This window comes from Solanum dulcamara, chromosome 12, assembly GCF_947179165.1.
Source record: "Solanum dulcamara chromosome 12, daSolDulc1.2, whole genome shotgun sequence".
Classification (NCBI taxonomy): Eukaryota; Viridiplantae; Streptophyta; class Magnoliopsida; order Solanales; family Solanaceae; genus Solanum; species Solanum dulcamara.
Genome location: NC_077248.1, coordinates 10,808,818 through 10,832,578, shown reverse-complemented (window position 1 = coordinate 10,832,578; position 23,761 = coordinate 10,808,818). Strand labels below are relative to the sequence as shown.

General features: G+C 35.8%; 1 protein-coding gene across 1 annotated transcript; it reads right to left on the bottom strand.

Moving 5' to 3' along the window:
• Positions 1-8,020: 8,020 nt before the first annotated feature.
• LOC129876252 (wall-associated receptor kinase 2-like) lies at positions 8,021-11,256 on the bottom strand. The gene is made up of 3 exons (XM_055951629.1): positions 10,212-11,256; positions 9,748-9,924; positions 8,021-9,357 (listed from the first exon to the last, which is right to left on the bottom strand). The coding sequence occupies exons 1-3, from the start codon at positions 11,113-11,115 to the stop codon at positions 8,177-8,179; spliced, it is 2,262 nt and encodes a 753-aa protein (XP_055807604.1). The 5' UTR covers positions 11,116-11,256; the 3' UTR covers positions 8,021-8,176.
• Positions 11,257-23,761: the final 12,505 nt, after the last annotated feature.

The following is a 23,761-nucleotide window of genomic DNA, read 5'->3' as shown; positions in this document are numbered from 1 at the left end:
CTTTTTACTGTTACTTTTAGTAAGTGTCCTTTATGCTTATAATTGTTTCTTTTCTATGTATATTTCCATAATAAACGATTTGTTTTTCTATATATTTTTTCTATGATGTAGTATTTGCTTTTCACAAGAAAATAGTGTTACCTTTGTTGTTTCTGTATTATTGTAGCTAAAAAAAAATTATTCCAATATTTGTCTAATTACCAATCTGATTATGGACGTTACATCTTTACTTCCTCTTCTGTTTGGTTTTAGCAATAAATTGTGTATGTGGAATTTCAATAAATAAACATAACCACGTTCAGGATGTTCCTTTTTATTTCTCTCATATTACGAGAGCTTTCTTCTTTTATTTTCAGAAGTTAAATGTAGTATTTTATGAGATTAAAAATTCAGCCTTCTTATTAAGTCGACTAACAAATTTTAAAATATGAAAGTTAAATCTAATAGTATGAATTTTAGTTTCTTTCACAATAAATAAACATCATGCTATGGAACCACGTTCAGGATGTTCCTTTTTATTTCTCTCATATTACGAGGGCTTTCTTCTTTTATTTTCAGGAGTTAAATGTAGAATTTTATGAGATTAAAAATTCAGCCTTCTTATTAAGTCGACTAACAAATTTTAAAACATGAAAGTTAAATTTAATATTATGAATTTCAGTTTCTTTCACAATTTACTTCTTTCTTTTATTGTAAAATCACTAGAAAGAACAATCATAAATTAAAGTTGTTGTCATATATCTCATAAATTAAACTTGGCTTAGAAATGTATTAAATGATTAAGCAAGAAAGGAAGAAAATAGTGTTCATGTCTTTCACTAATTTGATAAGATAATTGAAGTTTTATTTATCTCAACTTCAATGATATACAAGTAGAAAAATATAAGCCATGTAGAAGAAGATAACCGAAATCATTATAAATCAAAACTATATTTTTATAGGATTTATAACATTAAAATTTTCTACATATTGAAATTGGCTTTGTAGAAGGAAGAAAAAATTAAGTACCTTAACTGATTAATTACATAATTGAGTAAATCATGTGCAACACACGTGTCTCAGAACTAGTTCTACTACAAATGTAAGAAGTTTTTCAAAGGTTAAAAATGCTTTCCATCTTGGTAACTCAATTATTTAATTTTTTAGCACCCACATTTAGTTTTTAAATTAATTAACCTAAGTTTGGCCGATTAAACGTTTGTAACGGATCTTAAAGGATGTCTTACACCTTCCCTTTAGGATAATTAGAACTCTTACCTAGAATTATTATTAAGCAAATTTTAATATAAAGTTAATCGAGAATTACATTAGCAAAATAGATGTCCTAATTCACCTTTAAAATAATTAGGTGACGACTCTTTAAAATAACATAAGAATCACCGGTATTTTCTACACCATTTGACTTCGAGTTAAAATGGGGTATACCAGTGACAATTGATGACATCACTAATTAAACTAAAATATTAGTGACAAGATAGTTTTCTCTGTATTAATAACCTTTTTAGTGACGAAAATACACTATCAACTACAACTTTCTATACCTTTATCGAAGAATGAGTTCGTTATAAATATAATGCATTGAGGATTAAAAAAATAATTCATAGTTGATGTAACTTTATTTAGTGACGGAACACTAAATCATTCAAACTAATGTCATATATATTTTAACATCAACTGTTATTTTGATTTTTTTAATATACATTTTTTTATTAATTGATGCAATGCATACATGCAAATACGTATTCTAAATTAGTATTAATAAACTCTTCTCCGAATCCTGCGCATAGTGGAACTTTAGTGCACCGAACTGTCCTTTTTTATTCTATCAAAATCTACTAAAGCCCAATGTATAAACTAGCATTTTGGTGTTAATTAGGACAATAAAAAAATATGAAATCCCATAGTGTGGAGAAAATTGAGAGCCAAAATCAGATTCCACAAATTCTGGAAGGAGCCTCTTTCTTTAGAACATGCTTCAATGGTGTTAATGCATTATCAGGTAAATATCTCATTATTTGTTTTTTTTAAAGACATAATTACTTCAATTTTTGTTATGAATATTTGAGTTAGTATAGTTTAATTTTAAGTCTTAATCACTTAGTTTACCCAAGACATGATTTTTATGGAGAATATGGGGGTCGAGGATTAGAGGTTAGTAAGGTAGTTGTATTGTCTAGTTTTCTTTTATTAATTGTATTTTGTTTTGGTCCTACTTTAATTCCTTATACATTAGGATAACAGATAAGGAATCGGTAGCAACCTTAAGATAGATAAAAAGAGAAGAATTTTTTCTTTATTCTCAAGTACTGCAACGGTTGGGTCTGATTATAGGTACCATCCATTTCTTCCCTTTGTTTATCATATTATTTGTTGGTGCTATTGGTATTCTCTTTTCCTTCTTGTTCTGTTATACTTAATTTACTTGAGTCGAGGGTCTATCGAAAACAACCTCTCTATCCTCATAAGCTAAGGTAGGGTTAAGGATGTGTATACACCACCCTTCTTGGACACCACTTATGGAATTTCACTAGGTATGTTGCGATTTGTTGTTGTATAGTTTAATTTGAGTTATATACATCGACAAAATAATTTTTTTTTACGTTATTAGTAGTCTTGTTCAACATGTTATAACAAGTTACTTATTACTATTTCAATCGTCTTACCTATGTGTATCATATAGATAAATTTATCTGTAACCACCTTATAAGTGATTTGGCTGCATAAATATTTAATTACGAGCTTGATACATAATACTTAAAGTCTCTTTTTTCCCTTTCTTTCATATAGGTATTGGAATAATATCAGTACCCTATGCACTTTCACAAGGTGGATGGTTATGTTTGATGATACTTTTTTTGGTAGCAGTTATATGATGTTACACAGGGTTACTTTTGCAAAAATCAATGAGTGCCTCACCATCAATCAAGACATCCAGATATTGGTGAATTTGCTTTTGGTAACAAAGGGGGAATCTTGATTTCAATTTTCTTGTATTTTGAACTTTACTTTGTTGCAATTGAATTCCTCATATTAGAAGGTGACAACTTGCATAAATTATTCCCAAATGCAAAAATTCATGTTGGTTGTCTTAAATTGTTGGAAGAGAAGTTTTTGTTTTCTTAATTGTTATTATATTATTGCCAACAACATGCTTGAAAAGTTTAGGTTTATTGGCTTATGTTTCTTCCAGTGGAGTTTTGGCCTCTATTGTTTTGGTTTGTTCAATTTGTTGGGTTCAAAATTACCTTTGGGAAATTGGCTCCTATCCTTCATGGAATTGCATATTGTTGGGAAAACTGCATACCACAATAACAAATTTAATATTTATTGCATTTATCAATCCATCCCATCTCCAAATCACACCTTTTTCTTCTAATCCAACACCATCAATTGCACCAACCCAAAAAATAGAACAAATCAAAATAATAGAGACCAAAACTCCACCAGCAGAAACATATATAATTCAAGATACAAGAAAATTAAAATCAAGATTCTCCCTTTGTTACCAAAAGCAAATTCACCAATATCTGGACTCATGCATTTTTGCAAAAGTAACCCTGTGTAACAACATATAATTGCCACCTTAACCGGACTTAAGGTTGTCCATCGAGACGAGACAAGCTGAGCTTAGTGGGATCGGACGGGGACCTTGATGGAATTGTTTTAATAGAAATTTTCAAAAATAGCAAAGACTTAAAACATAATTAGGCTCCTTATTTACAGTTTATCTAATTACATTCCATAGCTATAGTTTCAGTTGCTATGTCAATTTCCGTTTGTATATCTCGCTGTATTATACAAATTGTATTAGTTAAAATATTTAAAACTTATTTTAAAATGATAGTGTGATATTACAAAATTACAAATAAGAATGTTTTTTTAAAAAGAAAATCAAGGCTAAAAACTTTTAAGCTTATTAAGTTGTACAAATGTACTTACATATGTGGTACATTATAATAATCATGTATCATACTCTTTTTATTGCATTTCTGGATAAGACGAAAACGATCTCTAAATTGTCCTCCACTAAAATTTTATGGCGTTAAAAGCGCTCTTCAAAGCTACTAATGATGTTTAAAGGCATAATACATAAATATGACGTCATTTAACTTGATTTTAACTGAATTTTATGTTCTCTAATTTTTAGTGTGCACAAGTAGATGCTTAAATTTGTATAAAATTGAACAAGTAGACACATTTTACGTGGCATAATAATGTGTATTTATGCACACCAAAAATTAGAGGACATAAATGTAACACCCCTCAAAATCTTCCCCTAGAATTCAAACCCTCCTTGTATACGGGTAGGGTCGAACTCGAGTATTGAGGAGCGTATGCATGAGTTGAGATGAGTCTTTGAGAATTTGAGCAGCGTTAGAGGTGAGGTGGGGTCGTGAAGGACCCCTAGGATCAAATTAAATCCAAAAGATTCGTCGTGGCTAAGTTTGGGTAGGAGTTCGCATAAGGGCTCGACTTCTAAAGACCCTATCTTTTGAAAGAAGACAATCTGGGTGGCCCATGACCCATCAAATTAAAGGTCGTTGAGTCTTCTTTCCAACGCCACCAAGAATGTAACTTTTGGAGTTCGAAGTCGAAAGTTATGACGATCCTAAGATGAACTAGCACAGCAGAGATTTTCAAGCCTGGGTTGCAATTGCTGGAAAACTGGGCTTGGCGCCGCAGTGGCGCGATGCGTCCCTATCGCACCAGAAACATGCCTCAGTAGTTTGGGCTCTGGCGCGGCGCGCCACTAAAAGTTGTGCAGGGTTTTTCAGGCCAAATTCCCAGAACTCAGAACAATGGCCTTGGCGCTATAAGGGCGCGACGCGCCACTATCGCGCCAGAAACATGCCTCAGTAGTTTGGTCTCTGGCGCGGCGCGCCACTACGAGGTGTGCAGGTTTTAGGCGTAATCAGCCTGGCGCTGCAATGGCGCGATGCGCCACTATCGCGCCAGGTACATTTTTAGCCTATTTTCAGAACTTTTGAGGAGGGATAATTTGGGAACTTACCCAAGTTATATATGTATTGCCCTTGGTCGTTTTGGGACAAAATTTCCAGCTCTCTCTCTCTCTCTAAAAGCCCTAGAAGTTCCTCTCTCCCTCTCTCTTCTTCATCTCCTTCTCCTTCTTCATTCTCAATAAAGACTTGTCCCAAGAGCTTCAAGATTTGAGTCCTCCATTGAAGACCCAACATCAAGGTTCTCTCCAAGTCTTTACTAAGGTATGTAAGGCCATCTAAAACATGGGGTGAGTCCACCCATGTGCCCTACTCTTGCTTTGAGGTTAGATGTCCATAAAAATGGAGTTTCTTGGTATGGTTTATGCTTGTATGAACTTTGTCCCCTATGTATTTGATTCTATATGTGTTGATGTTGTTGAGCCAAAAAGTTCCTAAATTGAGTCTTTATGTGAGTATGAGTCGATAAAGATGAGTTGTTAAATATGTTTATTGATCTTCTTAATTATGTGGATTATGATGAAGAATGCTATTTTCTTTAAAATGTTGCTTATCTTAAATTGTTGACTTAAAGCCTTGGAGTTGTGATGAGTTTCAAAGATTGAATAAATGGATAGAGGAAATGATTAGTTGTGCTTACATGTTGCTATAAGTGTGCATTCAAATTTCTTTTTAAAGATATGACTAAGATTGACCGGATAGTATGATTGGAAAAGATTTGATCATGATAGAGTTGATGAGTTGACAAGGTTGTAATGAAACTTGTCGATATGATTTGATTGAGTTGATTGGATGGAGTTTTATGAGCATTGAGTCTTGGGAGGAGTATCGAGCACCGAATTGGGCAAGAGTAAAGTCCATACTCGAACCCAATAACTACGTCGCCAAACGTAGGAGAGGATTGAACCGTTAAAGTCGGATGTTTCCCCAAAATGTTTGTCCTGACATTATAGAACTTGGTTGGATTGGATCCATGATTGGTTGATTCGTTCATACCCTGGCAAGGTATGAACGGACGCGGCAACAACGTCGGCTTGTTGTACTTTCACTGGCTCATAAGTGATGGTTGTCGGGTAAGAGAAACTCCCAAATAGGTCTTGATAGTACTCTGAGTCGGATTGAGTTGAATTGTATGTGATTGGTCCCGTCTAAATCATATTCTTGTTTAGACTTAGGGCACTTGATTGAGTTGTTATTTCCCTGAGTTGAGATTTCGAGTTGATTTGATTCTCCCTGATGTTCGTTGTATTCGGCCATTTTACATACTCGTACATTCCATGTACTGACGCCATTTGGCCTGCATCCTTTCATGATGCAGAGACAGGTACCAGAGATCGTCAGCCGGCGCACCGTTGATTATCCACACATTTCCAGCCAGTTGGTGAGTCCTCCTAGTTTCCGGAGGATATCGAGTTTCCTTGTATAGTTTTGTTGTTATTTCTTTTATTTTGGATTGTTGGTAGCCATGGGCTTATCATTGGCACCTTCTAGACTTTGATAGAGGCTTCATAGATCGGAGTGTAGAAATGTTGAACTGTTCTTTTGAGTAACCTCTTTTTTAAAAATTCTTGTCAAGGTTGATGGTTGTTTGGCCTTCGGCCCCCATATTGTGAATAGCATTTTATTAATTGAGTTTCCACTAAGAGAATGTGATTGAATGAAGGTGTGACTGGATCAGGTGGTTCGCTCGGAGGTCAGAGATGGCCTTCGAGTGCCGGTTATGTCTAGGGTACCCTCTCGGGGCGTGACAATAAATATTAGTTGAGATTAGGTTAAAAAATATGTTTATGTATTATGCCGATGTTTAAATACCCCAAAACTACCTTTACCGGTGTGGATGGCCTCAAGAAGCTTCAGCGTTGAGTAGTAAGTACAACGGCCAAAATTCAATGACCGGTAAATGATTTATTACCACTAAAGACCTTTATTGTTGTGGTTAAAGAACTTTTTGTACATGCATAATACATAAATGTGCTTTTTACTTGGCCTTATTTTATATGTATGCCCTCCAATTTTGGGTGTGCATAAATAGACACTTGAATTATATAAAATTGAACAAGTAGACACACTTGTTCTACGTGACACAATACACGTAGGATGTCACATAGGACACAAAATTGCCATGTAGGTGATATGTAGGACGAATGTGTCTATTTGTTCAAGTTTTGGATAGATAAAGTGTCTACTTGTGCATTAGTAAAGTTAGAGGTAATAATTATTAGCTGAAACTAAGTTAAGGGTCATATTTATGTGTTATGCATTTTGTATATATAGGTTAACCTATACCAAAAGTTACGAACAAACTTTAGTCAATTAGACTAAAACTTTGTTCCATAATACATGTACACATCTACACTTATATGCAATAATCTCAGCCTAGTGATCTCCACTTTTTCTGGTGATCATGTAATATAAAAGGCATAATACATAAATATGCCTTTTAACTTGGCTTTAACGGGCATTTATGCCCTCCAATTTTGGGTGTGCACAAATAGACACTTAGACTTGTATAAAATTAAATAAGTAGACATACGTTTCCTACGTGACATAATACATGTAGGACACAAAATTGTCATGTATGTTGTCATATAGGACGAATGTGTCTATTTGCTCAAGTTTTAGATAGTTAATGTGTCTACTTGTACACCAGTAAAGTTAGAAGTCATAGTTGCTAGCTAATGCCAAGTTAAAGATCATATTTATGTATTATACCAATATAAATTGAATAAGAAAGAAAAAAATAGGCATAAAACATAAATATTCAATGCCCTTCAACTTTGAAATGGATAAGTAGCCACCTAAAACTTGTATGAAGTTGAATAAGTAGACTCATGCGTTCTACGTGTTATAATACACGTAGGATGTTATGCAGGATGCCCTTATGACTTGTGTGTTTACTTTTTGAACTCTATACAACTTTAAGTGTCTACTTGTGCACACTCGAAATTGGAAGGCATAGATACCAAATGAGACCAAGTTAAAAGACACGTTTAGAAATTATGATCAAGAAGAAAATTTATTTCAAGAAACTAATATAAATATGGAGAGACTGGGAATGTATATCACGCTAACTAATTTATTTGTAGCTCTTTATTTCATGCCTCCATCACTAAAACAAGAAAAAGAAAATAAAACCTACATTAGAACATTCAATAGGGATAGTACAGTAAGAGGCAGTGTAATGCCATATATTATTAATTAGTAGCCTGAATTTTGGATCAACTTGGATTGTATGTAGGATGCATGATACGAGAACTATCTGAATTAGGGTTATTTTTGAAGGAGTCTATTGGAACTGTGTAGAGATCTGATAAATCATTCTCTTCGTATCCATGTTGATTAGACCAAGAGACTCCAGTCACCTTCCTCAAACCTTCAAGTTCAATAGCCACTTCCTTCATTGTAGGTCTATCTTCTCCATGCAACTGAAGACAGTTCTTCACCAGCTCAGCCATCTGTTGAAGTTGCTCAAGATTCCCTTCTCGCAAAATACGACGATCAACGATTTGAAATATGCGATTGTCATCCATGGACGAAACAAAATAATCAGCCAAATTCTTTTGCTCATCATTTCTATCTCCAGAAACTGGTTTTAACCCTGTTAGAAGTTCTGCCAGAACTACTCCAAAGCTATAAACATCGCTTTTATCCGTCAATTGACTTTTGAAAAAATATTCAGGATCTAAGTATCCAAATGTACCTTGAACTAATGTATCCACATGTGTTTTATCCAGAGGGATGAGCCTTGAAGCTCCAAAATCAGCCACTTTAGCTGTGGAAAAATTATCCAACAATATGTTGGAAGACTTGACGTCTCTATGAATTATAGGCATGGAAGCAAATGAATGAAGATAAGCAAGTGCAGTGGCTGTCTCTATGGCAATTCTCAACCGATTTTGCCAATTTAACCAACCGGCTCCACGTAGATTGTGAATGTGCTCGTAAAGAGTTCCTTCAGAGATATACTCATAAACCAATAAAGGAACTTCATCTTCCAAACAACACCCAAAGAGCCTCACCACATTTCGATGGTTGATTTGAGTGAGAATAAGCACCTCATTGATAAACTGCTCAATTTGGCTCTCATCCACAATTCTAGATTTTTTAATTGCAACTATGCGGTTATCACTTAGCACACCTCTATATACAATCGCATGGCCACCACGACCAAGAATTCTGTCATTGGCATAATTGTTTGTAGCTTTCTTCAGCTCCTCAGCTGTGAAAATTTTTGTTGCTTTCACCCCACTGTCGTTAGTGGAGATTCTGTGTTTCAATAATAAACCACCATTTTGTTGGAAGAATTTCTCCCTAACTTCAATCAATTTCCTTTTCCTGATTCTGAAACAGAGCCAAATTATTCCAACCACTAGGAATATAAAGCCAACTGCTCCTATACCTGTGTAATTAGTGGAATTAAACTTTTATTGTCTGTTTCAACTTTCAACTACATCAAAAGTACAGGATCAGCTGTACACATTCATTACACTATTCAATGTATATATCTGCTAACGAGTTGATGTTCCGTGTATCTGTTTCAAACACATATAAAAGAAGATTCTGTATTATTCAAACATTGTCCAGATTCCTGAATTGAGTACATAGTTCATAGTCATAGATCATTATCATCCTATTAGAGCTTCTTTTTTAAATTTTGTAATGCAAAGCTTCTCATTAAGGATGATTTGAGAAGAGTAAAGCTTATTGTTTTCGAATATACAAATCTATCATTATTTTTGGAAAGAAGGAGATAGTATTTGTGGTTACGTAAGTATAACAAGATATTTACCTGCAGAGAACTTGATCCACGGGAACTGATCAGGGTAGGGAGCAATACAACCACGACCATCCTTTTTGCCGTCACCAGTATATCCATGGGGACAAGAACAATTGTAACTTCCTGGAGTATTTATGCAGATTTTTTCACACAAACTGTTATTTGGATGATCAGCACATTCATCAATATCTGAAAAAGATCAAATCAATATAACACCGTCAAATTAATGCATGAAAGTTACATTCTAGAGTATGTTGTGATGCTTCTGTTGAGTACAGTACGTAATTCAGACTTGAAGTTTGTTCACACAGTATAAGAAAGATAATTCTAAAGAATGGGACTAAACAACTTTTTTAGATTTCTTTTTTTAATATAACAATAACATTATAAAACAATATAGACATTTATCTCATTCATCCATCGAGAAAAACATAAGGCACCTTTCACTTCACCAAGAATTGAAACATTACTTATACCTTGGCAGCCTTGATTGAGATAAGGATTGCCATGATAACCTGGATTACAGCTGCATCGATAGCCACCAAGACCAGTATCCGAATCAATGCAGTAGCTATTTTCAGTGCAAGCATAATCCTTGGTTTTCAGAGCTTGCGTGCAAGTAAGATTCCCGATGGCCCAGTCCAGCACAATGGGCACAGTGGCCTTTAGCCTCTCAAAAAAATAATCAACACTTAGATCATCACCAAGATCTGGCAAGCCCTGGAAACGAAAGGTATCTGCCTCACCCAAAAATGCATACCCACATGAATTAAACGACCAAACATCGGTATGGTTCCCCGGGCTAGACATTTCTGTGGTGTAGTATTTCAAGCCCTTAGGAATCTGTTTCTGGCAGCAGCCTTTTCCCATACACGCTCCTTTCGTCATATCCCTAGAACTGATACAGCTGGCGTTGCAGCTATACCAAAAGTCGTTAGGCCCCTGGATGGAACCATAGTCATCACAACCAACTACCATAAACCTGTTCAGCACAGAGAAACTATACGGAGTTGATTCTAAAAATATATTAAAAACCATATACTCTCCAATCACAGCTCCGGTGGAGTCATAACATCTCCAACCGAAGTCATTGGAGATGCGCAATTCAGCATTCGAAATGTCATACACCGTCAAATTGTTTCCTATGAGGGGTTTCTCGGAAATGTTGCAGTCGATCTGAAACCCCGAATCATAAGCGCAACCTGAGCCAATACCGAATGGGTACGGAACCGTTACGTTGCCACACTGCTTAGGACATCCTGGTTTTGTTATACTGATGCTGGTGCTATTAGTAGTACTGGTTTGGACAGAGGCTAATGTCAGTATTAGCACATGAAAAGCAATGAGGTAAAGAAGCAAACTCATTTGTTTTAGGCTCATATGATATGGTTTAATTTTGAGCTTTCAATATGAGGCAAACTCAAGTTCGGGTAGCAACTTTTATTTCTCTTAAAAAGAAGCCACAAGCAGAGGAACTTGGGGTGGTCCTGCTCCAACTTGTGCTTTCTCATTGGTTGCACATATGATTTATTCTGGCTGCTTTATTTTTGTGTTGCCCCTTCTAATTTTTGGCAAGTGCACATAAACAATTGGCATAAACGTACTTTTTAACTTGTACTCGGTGGACATTTATGTACTCCAACTTTGAGTGTGCACAAGTATACTTGAATTTGTATAAAGTTGGACAAGTAGACACACATATTCTGTGTGTTGTCCTACAAATCAATTCAAGTGTATTTCACATGAATTGTCACATTGACGTCATGTAAGTCGCCTGTATCTACTTATTCAACTTTATACAAGTTTAAGTATTTACTTGTTACACTACAAGAAACATTATTTTTGTGACGACTTTTAGTGGTGACACATATAGTTGCCAAGGATTTTTGTGCCGACTAAACAATTGTCGCAAAAGGGGCAATTATTAGAGGACATAAATGTCAGCTGAGGCCAAGTTAAAAAGTACTATTATGCTTGAAAATTTTGTCGTACTTGAATACTTCCACGTGTAGAGAGTAGTGATGACACATCTAGTTAATAATAAGATGCAAGGAAGACTTAGGGTCAATCATGCTAATGGGGCAGGGTTCATATTAATGCTGACGATTAGTTCAAAAGAGTACTCAAAAGGGACGACCCAGCTTGCCTTGTATGTGTGGATAAGAAGAACTTAAAACCCAATACATTGAAGGCGAGACTAGTAGTGCCCATCATGCACAGAGCGTCGAGCTGAGTGAGTCAAACGTAATCAAAGTATTAAAATTGATATATTACTAACTTAGTTTTAAATTATTTAGAGCCTCAACATCGCAATTAAAACTAACATACAACCCAGTCAACCAATTTAAGCCCATGGTGGGTCAGAAGAAGAGGTGTACAGAGTTTGGTTCAGATTTTTCAAATATCATACAAAATTAATTGTGCAGAGTTTTTGATTTTATAAATTAAATCAAACCAATAAAGTTGGGATTTTCAACCTCGAGTTTTTTTGATAAAATCTTCATACAAAACATATATATACGCACAATTATTTAAGGCGTGTCTTAACAAAATAATACAACAACAACATACCCAATGGAATTCCACAAGTGGGGTCTGCAGAGGATAGGATGTATGCAGACCTTACCAAAATAATACACAAACCACAAATTTCGCTATAGAGTCCGAATTTGTCAGGATATTAACATATCCATATTCATTAATATGTTCGAGAAGGTTAGGTTTATGTCCCCTTCTAAATGTATTCACCTTTTGGATTTTGATTTACAAAGTAGGAATCACTGTCACACCCTCCAATACCCCAAGATGGCGGTAATAAAAAAACACAAAATATGAAATGAGTGATATCATTGTAATAAAATATTCAGCAAAAAAAATAATGAAATTGCATAAAATAAATTGTTAATCAATAAGCCATAATGAAAATGATCATAATAAAAAAATATTAAATAATACCGAAATAGGTACGACTAATAAGTATTAATTACATAACTAAACATTAAGAAAAAAAATAAAATAAAATAATCTACTTTCACTATATAAAGCAATGCAAAACTAAAAAAAATAGGTATCTAATTTTTGTTTGTTATTCCTAGTGTGGAACCATGTCTGTCATTATGTTGAAGTTCATCCGAGTTAGTTAACAAGTTAGTCAAAGGTATCAGTTGAGTTACTTAGAAGAAGTGTGTTGTGTGTGATGTATGCCAGGTGTAATCCAGCTATCAAGTTAGTTAGTCAAGTTGTTAAGTTGTTAAATGAGTTAGTTTGTTACACATTTCACAAATGTATAAATAGGGGCTATACTGATGTGTTTAAAGGAATGAAATGATAATTCTCTGAATGAATTCAATGATGTCACACCCCGGGAGGGTACCCTAGACGTGGCCGGCACTCGAAGACCATTGTTGGTCCCCAAGAGAACCACTTGATCCAATCACACATCCATTCATATCAATCAACCAGCGGAAAGTTTAAATTAAAGAAATAATTTAGTGGGCAACTCAAATCATCAATCTAACTCAAATAATAAAGGTCATGGGCCAACAAATCGAACTCTAATCTATGTCGTTAAATAGTTTGACAAGAATAATTCAAGAAATAAAATACTCAATCAACCCATCGCTATCTAGTCTATGAAGCCTCTATCACTACTATTTAATTGGTGCCAATGACATGTTCATGGCTACCTCAAATCAAAATGAAAAGACTAGACTCAACGCAAGAATAACATAAGTGGTGTCCTCCGAATGTTGGAGAGGACTCACCAATAAGCTGAGTGTGAATAGATCCCTTAAACATGTCTCTGCATCATGAAATGATGCAGGCCCAAATGGACGTCAGTACATGAAATGTACGAGTATGTAATATGGCTGAATGAAACAATACCGGTTCAAATATCTCAAGTCATAAAGATAAGAGATACTCAATCAAGGTGTCATAAGTCTAAAGTAGGAATACGGTTTAGACAGAGGCTACTTATATACATTCCAATCCAATCACATACAATCCGATCCAATCCAATCATGTACAATCTGATCCAATCCAATCGCATACAATCCGATCCAATCCAATTCAATCCATTAATTTACAATTCAATCGCATACCATCCAATCCAATCCAATCATATACAATCAACTCAACAATAACGTCAAAGGACTCAATTCAATAGATATGCAAATTAGAATTTAGCAATAATTTACAAATCAACTCAATCAGATACAATCTTAATCAAACCAATCATATCAAATACAATCCACTCAATTGAGAGTTTCTCTAACCAACAACCATCACCATATGAGCAAGTGATAGTACAACAAACCGATGTTGTTGCCACGTCCGTTCATACTTTGCCAGGGTATGAACGAATCAACCAATCATGGATCCATCAATCAATTAAGTCCTATCATTTCAGGACAATGAAATAGGGAAACATCCAACACGGTACAATCCCTTCCTACGTTGGCTACGTAGTTCATGGGATTCAAGTATGGACTATACTCATACCCAATTTGGTGCTCAATACTCCTCCCAAGACTCAATATGCTCATATCTATCAAGTGAGTAAAATACTCAAAATACTCACTTAATCTCTTAGGACTTATTTTCAAATCAACTCATTTAGTCTCATTGGACTTTTTTCAAAACTCAATCGAATCTGGCCTCATTGGACCTTCTTTCAAATTAACTCATCTCAAACCATCAAACTCTTCTCTTTAGAAATTGATACAATCTCAACTCAATGAATGCAGAAAATATTAGATGCATTTAAAACATAATTTCAACTCCTCAACTCAAACTCAAAATAGACATTTTTATGTAAAAATGCTCAACTCGTTTATACTTAAAATACGAATGTTCAAAAATAATTAAAAGACTTCTCAAACTCAACTCATGCTTAAACTTTTTTAAAATAAAAGATGAAAAATAATCATTCTTTAAACTCAAAATAGAGTATAAATAGTTTATGCAAAAATATTCACAAATTATTTATTTAAAACTCCTTCTCAAACAATCATTTATACTCATATGACTCCAATCAAATCACATTATGCAAATCACATATCATGTAATCACATTAGACTCCAATCCATTTCACCTCAAACATCATCATCAACATACCTCTTCATCAATCATTCTACCCTTGTTAAATAACCACCATTCACATCATCATCAAACATCATCATTCACATCATTATCAAACATCTTACTCCAAAATTCTTATTTAATTCTATATTTCATTTATAGAAACAAAAATGACATTCTAGCTCTATCAATGTTTCATTTCTTTTTATGCCATTCACATTCATAACTATCTCAATTCATTATTTTCATTCCAATCAATACATATACACAAAAACCATCCATCTCAACCTCAAGATAATTTATGACCAAAAAGGAAATCTCATCTTGGTTTTCATGTGAATGAAACATGAATCCATACTCTCAACAAAACTCCACTTAAGAACACCATCAATACATATGAATTTATATACAAAAATTCATTTGTAGTCAATAATATGAAAGATAACTATTTAGTAATTCAAGTCATGAAAATCATCAATCAATTACTAGTATATAAAAATATTCTAGAGTTTAGGAAAATTTCAAGAAAATCTTCATAGAAGGTTCAAACTTTTCACCATTTTCATCCAACACATCTATGGGGCATATGGAAGAACTCAATCCATATTTTAGGTTAGCCTTACATACCTGAAAATCGGAGGAAATCAAGACTTGAAAGAATGGCTTAAAATCTAACTCCTCTTCTTCTTCTCTAATTTCTTCTCTCCAAGTCTTCCATGCCTAAAATGAGGAGAAAACCCTCCTTGGTTTGATGAAGAACTCATTTTTTTATCCCAAAATGGCTAAGGTTATATTTGAGATAGGTGGGGAAAAGTCCGGAATGCCCTTTCTCAAGAAAAATCTAAAAAGCGGGTCCAAAAACCTCCAGTCCTAATACTGGCGCATCGCGCCAAGGACCAAACTTCAGAGAGTAGTTTTTGGCGCTATAGTGGCACCGGGCTCCACTAGAGCGCCATGCCTGAATTTTTTGCAATAATATTCTATCGTAAAATGGTCATAACTTTTGACATCAAAGTCCAAAAATTGCAATCTTGGTAGCATTGGAAAGAAGACTCAAATACCTTTAATGTGATAGGTCATGGGACACCCACTTCGTTATATACTAGGATATATAGTCATTCAAAGTTGACCCTTATACGAACTCATTCGGAAACTTAATTGATAGAAACTCTTTAGACTTGGCTTGGTGTAAGAGATCCCTCATGACCCTAAATCACATCTAATACTCTTCAAATACTTAGGAATTTATCCTAACTCATATATAAAATTACAAGTCATTCGAATTGAGTCTACACACATGTGAAGAACCGTTCGAGTTTTGACAAAACAAAATCTGGGGTGTTACAAATGATTCTCTTTTCTCTCTATACTCTCTACTTCTAGTCTCCTAAATTCTAATATGGTATCGAGCTCCAGCTCTAAACTACCACAAAATATCAAATTGCCATGGGTGAAGAATCTGCAACAACACAGCCAGCAATGGCAGAAAGTGATCATAATCATGCTTTGTATTTACTAGCATCAGATACTCCAGGTGCAGTTCTCATTCCAACTCAGTTGATTAGAGATGAAAATTATAGATTGTGGAGTAGATCCATGAGGATTGCTCTACTTGGAAATGGAAAATTAGGATTTGTGAATGGAACCTGCAAAACAAAAATGCAGGAGTGAACTCAGATATCTGTGGGATAAGTGTGATGCAATCATGCACTCATGGATTATGAACTCTATATAGAAGGCTTTGTTGAATGGAATAGTGTATGGATCTAATGCACATGTAGTGTGGGGTGATCTAAAGTAGCGGTTCAATAAGGTAAATCGCATGAGGATTTTCTAGTTACACAAAGAGATTGCGACATTATCTCAAGGTATAAATTCTATTTTTATTTACTATTTGAGGTTGAAGGAATTATGGGATAAATATGATATAATTGTACCCATGCCAAGATGTCATACCCCGATCTTAATAGGGTGTTATGGGCACCCGATCCCATGCTCGGATATGAGCGAACTTGCTGCCTCATATTACATACTTAATCTCTTTAGATTTTTACATCAAAAAGAAATGAAAAACATAGCTAAGCTTTCCGAATCCTGCTTTCCAAAATCCATCATCCCATAAAACTCGTGACATACGACATAATAACATATCGGCTAGTGACGCCACTTACAAAGCTGACACTCTATACCCACGACTCCGTCTGTAAAGTCTCTAACTTCGAACGAAACATCATAGCGCATATACTCTGACTCAGCAGCACTCCAGGAACAAGTGGAGTTGCTAACCCTACTGGAACATCTTCTATAATAGCTTCTACTCGTCTGGGTGTACTTGCACAGCATAAAACGCAGCCTCCGGAGAAAAAAGGTCAGCACGAGTAATGTACCGAGTATGTAAGGCATGAAAATCAGCATAATAAAGAAAATAAGTGTCACTCCCCGGGAGGGTACCCTAGGCGTGACCGGCACTCGAAAGCTATTTCTGGCCTTCAAGCGAACCACCTAGTCCAGTCACACTTTCGTTCATTCACATTCTCAACAAAAGACTCAATCATAGGAATACTATTCATTTTTTTGGGGCCGAAGGCCCAACAACTATCAAATCAACAAACACCTATAGTAAAACTATTCAAATGAATAATTCAACATTTGCCACACTTTGGTCTATGAAGCCTCTATCAACAATCTAGGAGGTGCCAATGACAAGCCCATGGCTACCAACCGTCAAAATAAAGAAAAGAAAACAAAGCTGTAAAGAAGATCTCGGCATCCTTCGGAAACTAGAATGACTCACAAACTAGCTGGGAGTGAGAAGATCTTCAATGGTGCGGCGGTTGATGATCTCTAGTACCTTTCTCTGCATAATGAGACCATGCAGGCCAAATGGCATCAGTACATGGAATGTACGAGTATGTAAAATGGCCGAATAAAACAACATCAGAAAAGATCAATCAACTAGGAAATCTCCACTCAGAAAGAAGAACAACTCAATCAAGCTTCCTAAGTCTAAACAAGAACATGGTTTAGACAGGACCAACTCACATGCCCTTCAACTCAATCTGACTCAGAGTACTATCAAGACCTATATGGGAGTTTCTCTTATCCGACAACCATCACTTATGAGCCAGCGATAGTACAACAAATCGACATTGTTGCCACGTCCATTCATACCTTGCTAGGGTACGAACGCATCAACCAATCATGGATTCCATCGATCAGTTAAGTCCTATCATTTCATGATAATAAAATGGGAAACATCCGACTTTAATGGTTCGATCCCACCCTACGTTGGCGGTGTAGTTTATAGGGTTCGAGTATGGACAATACTCTTACCCGATTCGGTACCCGATACTCCTCTCATGACTCCATGCTCATAAAACTCCATCCAATCAACTCAAACAAGTCATCACGGCTAGTCTCATTTAGAACCTTGCCAACTCATCAACTCTATCCTCAATTCAACTCAATCAAGTCATAACGGCAAGTCTTATTTAGAACCTTGCCAACATCATCAACTCTATCCTCAAATCAACTCAATCAAGTGTAACCTAGATATGCATTTATAACAACCTACAAACATATCCAACCATTCCTCTTCTCATTTATCACGTCCTTAGGACTCATCACAACTCTAAGGTTTTAAATCAACAATTCAAGATGAATAACATATTTAAGAAAATTAATATATTTATCATAATCAACATGGCTAAGAAATTCAACAAGGTATGTTTAACAACTCACCATCGACTCATGCTAACATAAAGACTTTTAGAAATTTCTTGGCTCACCAACATCAACATAACAAAAATCAAGTTAATAGGTGACAAGACTCATTTGGACATAAGCCTATCAAGAAACTCCATTCTTATGAACCTTCAACCTCAAAGAAAGTATAGGGCACATGGGGGGACTCAACCCATGCTTTGAGTAGCCTTACATATATTAGAATAGATTTTAAAGAAACCTTGTTGTTGGGTCTTCAATAGGAAACTTGAAATCTTGAAGCTCTTGAAGGCACTTTTTGTTGGAGAAGGATTTGGAGAAGAAGAAGAAGAAGAAGAAGAGAGGGAAATGTTAGGGCTTTTAGAGAGAGAGAGAGAGGGACTGAAAATGGTCCCAAAAACATCCCAAGGAAGATACATATATAATTTAGGAAAATTCCCAAATTGCCCTTTCTCCAAAAATCTGAAAAACAGGCTAAAAATGCTCTTTGTGCATTGCGCCATCGAATAGGCTTAAAACCTGCACATCTGCTAGTGGCGTGTCTCGCCAAGGACCAAACTATTGAGGCTATTTTATGGTGCGATAGTGGCGCGTTGTGCCCTTACAGCGCCAAGCCCAAGTTTTCTGGGTTCTGGAAAATAGGCTTAAAAACCCTGCACACTCGTAGTGCGCGCCGCACCAGGGACCAAACTACTGAGGCTTGTTCCTGGCGTGATAGTGGTGCATCACACCACCTCGGTGCCAAGCCCAGATTTCCAGCAGTTGCAACTGAGGCCTGAAAATCCTGCCGTGCTAGTTCATCTTAGGATAGTCATAACTTTTGACTCCGAACTCCAAAAATTACAATCTTGGCGGCTTTGGAAAGATGACTCAAAGACCTTTAATTCAATAGGTCATGGGCCACCCATATTGTCGTCTTTCAAAATATAGGTTCGTTAGAAGTTGACCCCTTATACGAACTCATCCTAAAACTTAGCCACGATGAATCTTTTGGACTTAGCTTGGTCCTAGGGGTCCTTTGTGACCCCACATCACCTCTAACACTCTTTAATTTCTTAGGGACTTATCCTAACTCATGCATATACTTCACAATAGTTGAGTTTGATCCTACACGTATACAAGAAGGGTCCAAATCTTAGTGAAGAATTTTGAGGGGTGTTACAATAAGGTATGAACAACCATATCATAGAATCGTAGAACATATAGTGAGATAAGAGAGTAATTTGTACATATGAGTGCCCTTTTAGGTCAGATTCCATGCATGCTTGTCTTTTCTTTAAAAAAATTTCTTTTTCATATACATAGAAAATAGAACATGCCATAGCGCCGAACGACGTCGGCTCGCCTACATATGTCCCGTGTCTGGGATGAAAATTATACCAACTGACCAGGTGGCAATGCGTCTATAGCGCAACATATGGCCCTTCCACATATACATATTTATATACATATACATATGTTATATAAACAGCATGCATGAGAGCCCAACGAAAGTCGTGTATCCATTGGAGTGACAAAAGGTCGGTAACCTCCGATTATATTATGTACTAACCATGGTCTCTTTGTCTCACCTTGAAGGAACAATTATTATAAGATGAGACTATCAATAAAGAATAATATTAAGAGAACGTAGAATAAGGTCACAAGCTCGTAAGTTGCCAAACCACTTACATATGCACATCGAGCAAATTGTTAAGACCGGTGGTTACGTACATGGATCGACGCATGAAGTCTCAGAAACAAGTTTCAGGTTCTTTTGAGTTAGTATTAGAAATTTATGAGCGTTTGAAGTACAGAACGTTCTACAACCATTTCAGAAGCTGTTTTTTGGAAAACCAAAGCCATAATTATCTCAGGAACCTTTTTTAACATGTTATGGATCAAATCAAATAGGCTTTTGAAATAATTCGCACACATCAAACATATCAACCAACTTTGGTCATCATAGAAGAGAATCATGACCATGTGAAACGACTTAGGGAGGTCAGTAATATTAGTTCTCCTAGCGGATCTACAAAAAGGAAATTTCATTAAAAACATACATATACATATACATCGTTGCTCGTTTTACAAAGATCATGCCAAAGAGGAAGGGTAAGCCTTACATACCTTATCCGCTTCCTTCTTCAATCCCACTTAACTCTTGGCCTTCCAAAAAATCTATAATAATGTTAACGAATGCAAATATTAGCTGTAGATATCCAAGATTCTCATCCTAAACTAACATTTTATCTATCAAAATTTCGGCAGCACTTCCCCTGTAAATACACCATCCCCGAGATTTTAACTTGGCCACAATATCAATAACCAACCAACAACAACAACTAGCAGCACATATTTACAAGTAAATCACTTCAACCTTACACAATACAAGCTCCAAACAACTAGTCCCAAACTACGATACGAAAATAGAGTTTTTAATTTTTATTTCGCAAAATCTTTAATCATACCAAATGGAGGGTCGTGTGGCTGAAACCAGCAGTACCCACACCCTTTTTAAAACACTTTAAATCCCTGCAACATGCAACCCCACCAGCTGCACCCGCAGCACCACAACGACAACACACTACGCGACTTCGATTTAGCTACTACGACTTTAATTAGCTTATTTTTAACGTCAAGCATCCTTGTGAAATTTTTCCACTTACAACATCATTTAATACATGTAATATACCTCATAATATCATCATAAACTCCAGTTCGAAATAGAAACTCTTACCTTGCCCGGAACTCGTCAACCTCGTCGAAACTTGCCTCGGAAGTTCCTTTAGCTCACCTAAAACCTCTTGGCTGTTTGGTAATATTTTGAGCTGATCCAAACCATAAATTTTCATTACTAACACCTTTTTAACATTATGGTGCACATTAGATAATTAATTCTCGGAACGGAATCAGAGAACTTACCTTTTTCTCCTCCCAAAACCGTAGCTCTTTGTTCTCTCTAGCTTAAGTTTCTCTCCTCTCTTGTTCTAGACTTCTCCTCTCTTCTTTTGTCTCTAGAATTTTGTAGAAGAAATGACTTTCTTATAGAATAGAATGAGTCATGAACATATATATATATATATAGGCTACTTTAGGGGTGACACATGTCATCCCCTAAGTGGTGACACGTGTGAATCCCTAAGTGGTGACACGTGTCAATCCCTCATTGGCCAACACACCATGCCTTCCAATCACGGGCTGCCACGTGGCAGTGGGGCCCACCCCCACTTGCTCCAGCTGCTACCACATAGACCATCCAGCTTCTTCTACGTGTCACACTCCCTTGCTACCACATATCGCTTCCTTCTCCTTCTCGTGGGTTCGTAATCTTGTCTTATTTTACGAACTTATGTAATCCTTGCTACGTAAGCTTGGTATATACTCAAGTAGCTTAAGTATGTAAGATTTCCAAGTTGGTAGCTTACGTATATATAACACATCCAAAGTAATAGCTTACACAAGTAAGTCGAGTAATACAACTCACTAGTTGGCCTCCAATCCCTTCCGGATTCCTATGATTCCATTTCCAATCTTCTCTACTATAGGATATCGCATTCTCCTTTCCTTAGAGTTGTTTGGTAGCGTTATAGATTATCCGTCTCACATGGCAACTCTTAAGAAGCTTAAGAGTTCTTAAGAAGCTTTAAAAAACTTTAAAAAACTTAAGAAACTTAAGATCCTTTCATGAAACTTAAGAACTTTTCACGAAACTTATGAGGCTTAAGAGCGCATTCCGAGGTACAAAGGTACGGGGTATAACACAAGCTGTGGATATGATAAGTCCAAGGAGTATGTAGAACATCTTCAGGAACAAAGGCTATTGCAATTTTTAGCTGGTCTAAATGACTCATATAATCATACAAGGAGGCAAATCTTACTGAAAATTATTGCTTCTTCAGTGAACCAAGCATACGCAATAATAATTGAGGTAGAAAGTGACAAGTCTATTAGTGTAAATTATGTTAGTTCAAATGATCCTTTGGCAATGAGTTTTGGTCATAGAAGAGGACAGGGTTACCAGGGGTCTACTAGTAGGGGAAAACCCTATCAAGCTCCTATTGGAAGAGGCCAACCTTACAAAGGGAAGAAACCTTTCTAAGTGTGTGATTTGTGCCAAAAGAAAAGACACACAAAGGAACACTGCTGGAAGATACTTGGCTATCCAAATGATGTCCAGGAAAGAAGGAAACCTCACACTGTTGTTAATAATGTAGCTGCTGAGACTACTTATCAGAAACACGGTTGTATGGAAGGTATACCAAATGTTGAACATGGACGAAAATGAGCCTTATTTAGTAAAGACCAATACAAGCAAATTCTTGGCTTACTGAACAAAGAAGGCAGTGCTGCTTCAGCTCAATAAACTCAACCATACTGTGATCATCAGGCCAACATGACATGTATGATTGCATATTTTATGAAGAATATAAAAGTAGATCAGTGGATTATTGCTTCAGGAGTAACACATCATGTGACAACAGATATAAAGAGGTAAGAAGAAGTTATCAAAACTATAAGAAACACAGGAGATACAGTCCAATTACCTACTAGACAAAAGGCAAATATTGCACATATTGGTAGCTTAAAACTATTTGGTAGTGATGTTGTGAAGGATTTATTACATGTCCCTGATTTTAAGTTCAATTTATTGTCAGTAGCTAAACTGACTAAAGAAATCCATTTTGCTGTCACCTTCCTTCCTGATCTATATGTGTTTCAGGATCTCTCAAGTGGCAAGGTCAAGGGGATTGGTAGAATAAGAGATGGATTATACATTCTCAGTGATGCTGTCATGTCAAACAACTGAATCACATTAGTCATAAGGATGCACATGTTGTTGCAACAATAAAAAGAAGGATAAAGCTGATCTATGGCACAGGAGATTGGGACACACTTCATCATGCACTATGAATAAGATAGACTTTCTTACTAATGCGGATACTAGTTTCTTACAAAATAAGTGTTGTATTTGTCCCCTAGCTATGCAGACTAGACTGATGTTTCCACATAGTGTATCAAGGTCTGATGCTTTATTTGCTCTTGTACACATTGATCTATGGGGTCCTTATAAAACAACAACTTTTAATAGCAAGCAATATTTTTTTACTATTGTGAATGATTACAGTAACTATACATGGATATACTTGTTGCAGCTTAAATCTGAAGTAATTGTAGTGTTAAAATTTTCTTATCTATGGTCAAAAATTAGTTTGGAAGACTGGTTAAAGTGGTTAGAATT

Bases quoted from the DNA above. Each gene is read 5' to 3' on its own strand.
- LOC129876252 (XM_055951629.1), bottom strand. From the start codon at position 11,115: ATGAGCCTAAAACAAATGAGTTTGCTTCTTTACCTCATTGCTTTTCAT. The intron at 9,925-10,211 runs GTATAAGTAATG...GATCTTTTTCAG, and splicing joins TCTCAATCAAGGCTGCCAAG to ATATTGATGAATGTGCTGAT. The intron at 9,358-9,747 runs GTAAATATCTTG...CTAATTACACAG, and splicing joins GTGGATCAAGTTCTCTGCAG to GTATAGGAGCAGTTGGCTTT.